This window comes from Conger conger, chromosome 4 (genome assembly GCF_963514075.1).
Source record: "Conger conger chromosome 4, fConCon1.1, whole genome shotgun sequence".
Classification (NCBI taxonomy): Eukaryota; Metazoa; Chordata; class Actinopteri; order Anguilliformes; family Congridae; genus Conger; species Conger conger.
The window spans coordinates 78,126,566-78,135,696 of NC_083763.1; the positions used below are offsets into that span (position 1 = coordinate 78,126,566).

The following is a 9,131-nucleotide window of genomic DNA, read 5'->3' on the forward strand; positions in this document are numbered from 1 at the left end:
CGACAGACTGGCCAATTAACCAACTGACCAATCATCTGACTGACCAATCCACGGACTGACCAACCAACTGACCAATCGACAGACTGATTGACCGACCAACCAAATGCAAAGTTTATGCAATGATGAAGAAAAAGCACAAAATGTCAGCCAACAAGAAGGCTTTCTGCAGCTCCCCCCCCCCTCCCCCATCCCCATCCCCCTGGCAAAGGGGTGGTGTCATGACTGTCCTTCCCAGAATGCAACTGGCCCTGATAGCGCCACCCCCACCCCCCTCCCCCCCCCCAACTCCACACCCAGTCCCAAAGTCTGAGGAGTGACACAAACATGTACATGTACAAACGTCCCCAAAAACAGTCTGACCACTGCCATGAGCACCCCACCCCACCCCCCATCCCCCACCCACCCCACCCCCCACGGCTGTGGCCGGTGTGTACTGTACGCTCTTTAGTAGAATATCGCTGCCAACTCATGAGTTAAATAATCTTCTTATTTATTTTTCTCCATATATTTATATATATATATTTATAATATATTTATTATGTACAAGAGTCATTAGCAGAACCTCCGGGTCTTGACGACCTTGCTCTGGTACTTGACGGCGTGCCCTCCGTGTCCGACGGCGTACACGTCGAGCAGGTAGGCCCTCCCGGGCTGCAGGCCGCGTATCGTCTCCGTGGTGACGGCCCTCTGCAGGTTGGGGCTGTGGAAGTACTTGCACAGGACCTTCTCCGACTTCTTGCGCGCCTCGGGCCCGGCGCACTGGTTCTGCTCGCGGCGGCGCTGCTCCTCGCCGTAGCCCGCGGCAACCTCGCGCCGGTACACGCAGAACTTGTGGCGGTCCTGCGTGCCCAGCCAGGCCACCGTCACCGAGGAGCAGGAGCGCAGCTTGTCGAAGGCCTTGATGCGGGTGTCCTCGGGCAGGGAGGGGAAGGGCTGCTTGTTGGGCCGGGTGCTGGCCAGCACCTTCAGCACCGACGCGCCCTTGCGGCTGCCCCTCAGCCGGATCAGGTACTTGGCCTTGGGCTTGCCGCGCAGCTGGAACTGGCGCACCCCCTCGGCGTTCTGGGACAGCACCAGCTTGCCGTCGCGGCGCACCTGCACCTGCACGGCGTCCAGGCAGGAGTGCAGGTAGAGCGTGACCTTCTGGTGCGAGGACACGGGCGCGAAGCGCAGGAACTTGCTGCCCTTCCTCTTGATGAAGACGTCGGCCACCTTGCCGTCCTTCAGCTCCAGGGTCTTCTGCTTGGGCTCCTCCTTGGTGCGGGCGAACGTGCCCACGTACGCCGAGCTGAGGTTGGACGCGGCGTTCAGGGCGAAGACGTCGAAGTAGTACTGCGTGTCCGGCTTCAGGTCCGCCACGGTGAAGGTGCTCTTGTTGCCGATGCAGACCTTGCGGATGTCCGCGCGCGAGGCCCGGACCGGGGCCGGGGGGGGGGCCCGGGGCCCGGCGCGGTGGTCCCGGCCCAGGTCGTTGCGCTCGGAGGCGAAGCCGAAATGGCCGAAGTCGAAGGGGCTGAAGTCGCGGCCGGGCTCGGGCCCGCTCATGAAGGCCTCCTCGGCGCCCGTCCGGGCCTCCACCGCGCACAGGCTCTTGAAGTTGTGCTCCTGGCCCACCACCACGCAGTACTGCAGCGGCTGGCCCAGCCGCGCCCCGGTGGGACTGGGCTTCCAGGCCAGCGTGACGGTGGTGCGGCCCAGCGCCGTCACGTCCAGCCGGGGGTCGTACGGCAGCTCGGGGTAGGGCTGGTCGGACGCCGGCGTGGTGCTCGCGTACACGCGCACGCCACTGTCCTTCTCCGTGGACAGCAGCTCCAGCTGGTACAGGCCGGCCGGCGCGCTGGAGGAGACATACGACTCCACGTCGTTCCCCTTGTAGGAGAAGAGCTCCTGGCCCTCCTCCACCGTCACCTGCTGCTTCTGCTCCTCCAGGGGCTCGGACTGACCTGCAGGACACACACACACAGACACACAGACACACGCACGTGCACGCACTGTGAGTACTTTCGCCATAAATATCACCGTCCAGAGAAAAGCACCCTATTCATTGCTCCTGTATTTACGCACAGCTGGCCCCGGAGTGACGCCAGTGTGGACCTTTACACGCCCTGTGAAACGCACACGGACACACAGCAGAACCCTGAAAGGGAGGTTCTGTTGCCATCAGCGCTAAACGGTATTCCACAACATTTCAACACTTCACCATTAAAGAAGTAAAATCAACACAAGTCCGTTAATTAAACACTAAAATAATCAATAAAAATGTGTGCAAACAGTACAGCACCAGTACCTGGGGCAACAAGTCTGTTCATTATTATTAGCAGTTAATTTTTGAATGAATGTGTTTATTTTTGTTTTTATAGACTCTCAGTGGCCATTAGATATTTGGGAGGTTCTTTGTGTTAATATTCTTTACATTCCACCGGCTGTATAGGCAGCACTTAAAGCCGCCTTTTAAACCTGATGAAACCTGATGAAAGCGGATTAAACCGGATGAGGTCAGAGTGGCGTTTGGCAGGCCGAGAGTGCGGTCTGTCTCTCCGCTCCTGGTCGCTCTCTCAGGGTCACTGCTGCTGCAGGCAGAGCCCGCCACTGCTCTGCAGAACATGTTTTCATAACACGGGGTTTTTAGGGATATATTTTTATTTGTATTTTTTTTTTTCATCTGGGAGCCCTGGAGAGCGGTATCCGTGCCAAAGGGAACAGAGAGGGAACAGAGAGGGAACAGAGAGGGAACAGAGAGGGAACAGAGAGGGAACAGCAACTCCTACCCAACACCACCCCACCCTCGACCCAACCCAACAGCCTGCTCCAACCCAACACCACCCCCCCTGACCCAACCCAACAGCCTGCTCCAACCCAACACCCCCCACCACCCCTGACCCAACACACCCCACTGCCCCTATCCAGTACCCCACCTAGAGAAGCTGCAAGAGAGTATGAGATTAAGAGTCAAAATGAGAGCGTACAAGGGAGAGAAAGAGTGAAAGTGAGAGAGAGAGAGAGAGAGAGAGAGAGAGAGGGGGGGAGAGAGAGAGAGAGAGAGAGAGGGGGGAGAGTGAGAGAGAGCGAGAGAGAGAGAGGGGGGAGAGAGAGAGAGAGAGAGACTCTCCCCTGCCCCCTTTCCCTGGGGCGAGAGCGTGTTTAACGCTCATCAGCAGTGTGTAATTTAGAGTGGCGATGAAAGATAGCCTGACCTCCCCCCGGAGAACCACAGAACATTAAATCAGCGCCTCTGCAACGTCCTGCTAACGTTTCCTGACCTCTCCCAAAGAGCCTGAGTCACGACCAGCACGGGGCACGCAGTGGGACACACCTCCCTGGCGTTCTCAGGCCCTCAGTGGGACACACCTCCCTGGCGTTCTGAGGCCCTCAGTGGGACACACCGCCCTGGCGTTCTCAGGCCCTCAGTGGGACACACCACCCTGGCGTTCTCAGGCCCTCAGTGGGACACACCGCCCTGGCGTTCTCAGGCCCTCAGTGGGGCACACCGCCCTGGCGTTCTCAGGCCCTCAGTGGGACACACCGCCCTGGCGTTCTCAGGCCCTCAGTGGGACACGCAGTGAGACACACAGTGAGACACACAGTGAGACACACAGTGAGACACACAGTGAGACACGCAGTGAGACACGCAGTGGGACACGCAGTGGGACACACCGCCCTGGCGTTCTTAGGCCCTCAGTGGGACACGCAGTGGGACACACAGTGGGACACGCAGTGGGACACGCAGTGAGACACACAGTGAGACACACAGTGGGGACGCCGCCCTGGCGTTCTGCGGCCTGCGTGCGCCTCTGTCATTACGCTCCCGACACCGGGACCGCCGGACCGCCGCGCGGTCAGCCCCGGAGCGAGCCCCTCCTAGTCCCCCCTCCTACAGAGACCAGGGCCGAGAAGCAGCTCTGGTTTCAGCCCTGCGTGGAGGCCTATCCCAGGGGGCACTGGGACACACACGGGTTTCCTGTATTTGAGAGACGCTCCAGATGGTGGGAGAGAGGAGAGGAGAGGAGAGCGGAGGGGGAGGAGGGGGACTGTGTGGGGGGGGGGGGGGGGGTAAAATGTAAGAGGATCACAACCACTGTGTTCCAAAAATGCAGAAAGATGATTGTGATCGCAGGAGGGGAGAGAACAACCTCTCTCTCTTTCTCTCTTGCTGTTCATCCTCACTCTCACTTGCTCCTGCTCTCTACCGTCTGTCTGTCTCTCTCTCTCTCTGGCGTTTCCCACTCGCCTTCCATCTCTGTCGCGCTCTGTGTCTCAGAGCTGTGCAGACACTATCGGGGGTGATATTAGCTCAGGTGAGAGCAGTCGTCTGGCAGTCAGAAGGTTGTAGAAATGTCTCTGAGCCTAACCCCAGACTGCCAGCCAGTTAGCCGGATCTTACACCAGAGTATTTACACCAGTTAGCCGGATCTTACACCAGGGTATTTACACCAGTTAGCCGGATCTTACACCAGGGTATTTACACCAGTTAGCCGGATCTTACACCAGAGTATTTACACCAGTTAGTCGGATCTTACACCAGGGTATTTACACCAGTTAGCCGGATCTTACACCAGGGTATTTACACCAGTTAGCCGGATCTTACACCAGGGTATTTACACCAGTTAGCCGGATCTTACACCAGGGTATTTACACCAGTTAGCCGGATCTTACACCAGGGTATTTACACCAGTTAGCCGGATCTTACACCAGGGTATTTACACCAGTTAGCCGGATCTTACACCAGGGTATTTACACCAGTTAGCCGGATCTTACACCAGGGTATTTACACCAGTTAGCCGGATCTTACACCAGGGTATTTACACCAGTTAGCCGGATCTTACACCAGGGTATTTACACCAGTTAGCCGGATCTTACACCAGGGTATTTACACCAGTTAGCCGGATCTTACACCAGGGTATTTACACCAGTTAGCCGGATCTTACACCAGGGTATTTACACCAGTTAGCCGGATCTTACACCAGGGTATTTACACCAGTTAGCCGGATCTTACACCAGGGTATTTACACCAGTTAGCCGGATCTTACACCAGGGTATTTACACCAGTTAGCCGGATCTTACACCAGGGTATTTACACCAGTTAGCCGGATCTTACACCAGGGTATTTACACCAGTTAGCCGGATCTTACACCAGGGTATTTACACCAGTTAGCCGGATCTTACACCAGGGTATTTACACCAGTTAGCCGGATCTTACACCAGGGTATTTACACCAGTTAGCCGGATCTTACACCAGGGTATTTACACCAGTTAGCCGGATCTTACACCAGGGTATTTACACCAGTTAGCCGGATCTTACACCAGGGTATTTACACCAGTTAGCCGGATCTTACACCAGGGTATTTACACCAGTTAGCCGGATCTTACACCAGGGTATTTACACCAGGGTTCCTGGCCCGTTAAGCGTGCGGCTGGAGGACGCGGCGCTGCGTACCGGAGGCCTCTCCGCTGGACTCTTCTGGAAGCTCCTGCAGGGTGAGCTTCCACTCCAGGGGGGCGTCGCAGGGCGTCACGGTGACGGACAGGGGGGTGTTGTCCTCCTCCACCACGAAGTAGTACCTGAGGAAACATGGCCGCCGGAGGCAGGCCTCAACGTAAGAACACCGCCGATCACTGCGTCCCCAAACACCCCAGAGCTGCAGCACTGCCACTAACCAAGGGCCGTCCACACCCAGAACTATAACTACAGACAATAACCCAGAACTATAACCCAGAACTATAACTACAGACAATAACCCAGAACTATAACCCAGAACTATAACTACAGACAATAACCCAGAACTAGAACCACAGACAATAACCCAGAACTATAACTACAGACAATAACGCAGAACTATAACTACAGACAATAACCCAGAACTATAACCACAGACAATAACCCAGAACTATAACTACAGACAATAACCCAGAACTATAACCACAGACAATAACCCAGAACTATAACTACAGACAATAACCCAGAACTATAACCACAGACAATAACCCAGAACTATAACTACAGACAATAACCCAGAACTATAACCACAGACAATAACCCAGAACTAGAACTACAGACAATAACCCAGAACTATAACTACAGACAATAACCCAGAACTATAACTACAGACAATAACCCAGAACTATAACTACAGACAATAACCCAGAACTATAACCACAGACAATAACCCAGAACTATAACTACAGACAATAACCCAGAACTAGAACTACAGACAATAACCCAGAACTATAACCACAGACAATAACCCAGAACTATAACTACAGACAATAACCCAGAACTATAACTACAGACAATAACCCAGAACTAGAACTACAGACAATAACCCAGAACTATAACCACAGACAATAACCCAGAACTATAACTACAGACAATAACCCAGAACTATAACCACAGACAATAACCCAGAACTAGAACTACAGACAATAACCCAGAACTATAACTACAGACAATAACCCAGAACTATAACCACAGACAATAACCCAGAACTATAACCACAGACAATAACCCAGAACTATAACCACAGACAATAACCCAGAACTATAACTACAGACAATAACCCAGAACTAGAACTACAGACAATAACCCAGAACTATAACTACAGACAATAACCTTGACAATAATGATGACGTGAGCATCCACACCGATGAACGATAACATTCTGTAAAAAGATTCTGTAAGTAGACTCTAAATAGTCTCTCAGCTATGGCCTATGGTGTGTGTGGGGACGTACCGTTTCAGGGTGTGTGTGGGGGTTGTATATTTCGGGGTGTGTGTGGGGGCGTACCGTTTCAGAGTGTGTGTGGGGGTTGTATATTTCGGGGTGTGTGTGGGGGCGTACCGTTTCAGGGTGTGTGTGGGGGTTGTATATTTTGGGGTGTGTGTGGGGGCGTACCGTTTCAGGGTGTGTGTGGGGGTTGTATATTTCGGGGTGTGTGTGGGGGCATACCATTTCAGGGTGTGTGTGGGGGTTGTATATTTCTGGGTGTGTGTGGGGGTTGTATATTTCGGGGTGTGTGTGGGGGCGTACCGTTTCAGGGTGTGTGTGGGGGTTGTATATTTCGGGGTGTGTGTGGGGGCGTACCGTTTCAGGGTGTGTGTGGGGGTTGTATATTTCGGGGTGTGTGTGGGGGCGTACCGTTTCAGGGTGTGCGTGGGGGTTGTATATTTCGGGGTGTGTGTGGGGGCGTACCGTTTCAGGGTGTGCGTGGGGGTTGTATATTTTGGGGTGTGTGTGGGGGCGTACCGTTTCAGGGTGTGCGTGGGGGTTGTATATTTTGGGGTGTGTGTGGGGGCGTACCGTTTCAGGGTGTGTGTGGGGGTTGTATATTTCTGGGTGTGTGTGGGGGTTGTATATTTCGGGGTGTGTGTGGGGGCGTACCGTTTCAGGGTGTGTGTGGGGGTTGTATATTTCGGGGTGTGTGTGGGGGCGTACCGTTTCAGGGTGTGCGTGGGGGTTGTATATTTCGGGGTGTGTGTGGGGGCGTACCGTTTCAGGGTGTGCGTGGGGGTTGTATATTTCGGGGTGTGTGTGGGGGCGTACCGTTTCAGGGTGTGCGTGGGGGTTGTATATTTCGGGGTGTGTGTGGGGGCGTACCGTTTCAGGGTGTGTGTGGGGGCGTACCGTTTCAGGGTGTCTCTGAAGAGGTATCCGCTGATCTCGGCCCCGTCCGGGACCACAGAGGAGTGGTGGAACAGGGCCTTGTCCCGGACCTGGCTCTGGAACAGGCCCTCGTCTCTGGTGGGCAGCTTCTGGGCCCCTCCGCCTCCCGCCAGGAACAGAACCAGAACCGGAACCAGGAACAGTCTCATCCTGCAACGCAGAGACACACAGAACCCAGTCAGAACAGGAACCAGAACCGAAACCAGGAACAGCCTCATCCTGACGCACAGAACCCAGTCAGAACCAGACAGCAGTTTCTGCAGACAGAAACAGCTTGTTAATGAGAGAGGTTAGAGGAGAATGGCCAGACTGGTCAAAGTTGACAGGAAGGTGACAGTAACGCAAATAACCACACATTACAACAGTGGTATGTAGAAGAGCATCTCTGAACACACAACGCATCATAACTCTAAGTGGATAGACTACAGCAGTAGAAGTCTAAAAAATAGGTCTAATAAATACCTAATAAATTGCTCACAGTGCATATGCAACCATTTCACCTTAATGGAGACACCAACCTTTTATGTTTCTTTTTTATTATTTAAGCATACTCACAATACACAGAAATGTGTGCATTCTACTACCGGTAATACAAACGCTAACACTTCAACCGCCAACCTTCCAGGTCCCAGTCATGCACCTGAGGCAAGTACCTTAGCCACTAGGCTACAGGCACCTTAGCCACGAGACTACAGTCATGAACCTTAGCCACTAGACTACAGGCACCTTAGCCACTAGACTACAGGCACCTTAGCCATTAGACTACAGGCACCTTAGCCACTAGGCTACAGGCACCTTAGCCACTAGGCTACAGGCACCTTAGCCACTAGGCTACAGGCACCTTAGCCACTAGGCTACAGGCACCTTAGCCACTAGGCGACAGGCACGTTAGCCACTAGGCTACACGCACGTTAGCCACTCGGCTACACGAACGTTAGCCACTCGGCTACACGCACGTTAGCCACTATACTACAGGCACCTTAGCCACTAAGCTACAGGCACCTTAGCCACTAGGCTACAGGCACCTTAGCCACTAGGCTACACGCACGTTAGCCACTCGGCTACACGCACGTTAGCCACTCGGCTACACGCACGTTAGCCACTCGGCTACACGCACGTTAGCCACTCGGCTACACGCACGTTAGCCACTCGGCTACAGACCAGCCCAGACCCGATCCAGGGACCAGAAAGCCTGACGGCCTTGTTTTAGATGAGCTCATGGCGGCCATCTTTGACAGGATTACTGATTAACCCAAAGACCTGACATCCCTGAGCTCTCTTCAGCAGGACCCCATCTTACAGCCCCAGCCCTGAGGAAACAGCCAATCACACACAGCTGAGCTAAGGAAACAGCCAATCACACACAGCTCAGCTGAGGATACAGCCAACCACACACAGCTGAGCGGCCATGACGTGTCCATGACAACCTGACGACTCAGACAACAAACAAAGCAGTTCAGTTCAGTTCAGTTC

At 53.9% G+C, this 9,131-nt stretch overlaps 1 protein-coding gene across 1 annotated transcript in view; it reads right to left on the bottom strand.

Moving 5' to 3' along the window:
• Positions 1 to 418: 418 nt before the first annotated feature.
• The window catches only part of ndnf (neuron-derived neurotrophic factor), a 15,176-nt gene continuing 6,463 nt past the window's right edge, over positions 419 to 9,131 (bottom strand). The window contains exons 2-4 of the mRNA XM_061239814.1: positions 7,620 to 7,808; positions 5,435 to 5,559; positions 419 to 1,943 (exon numbers count right to left, since the gene is read on the bottom strand). Of these exons, the coding sequence (XP_061095798.1) occupies positions 553 to 1,943; positions 5,435 to 5,559; positions 7,620 to 7,807 (1,704 nt within the window). The 5' untranslated portion in view covers position 7,808 and the 3' untranslated portion in view covers positions 419 to 552. The remainder of the gene's footprint in view (positions 1,944 to 5,434; positions 5,560 to 7,619; positions 7,809 to 9,131) is intronic.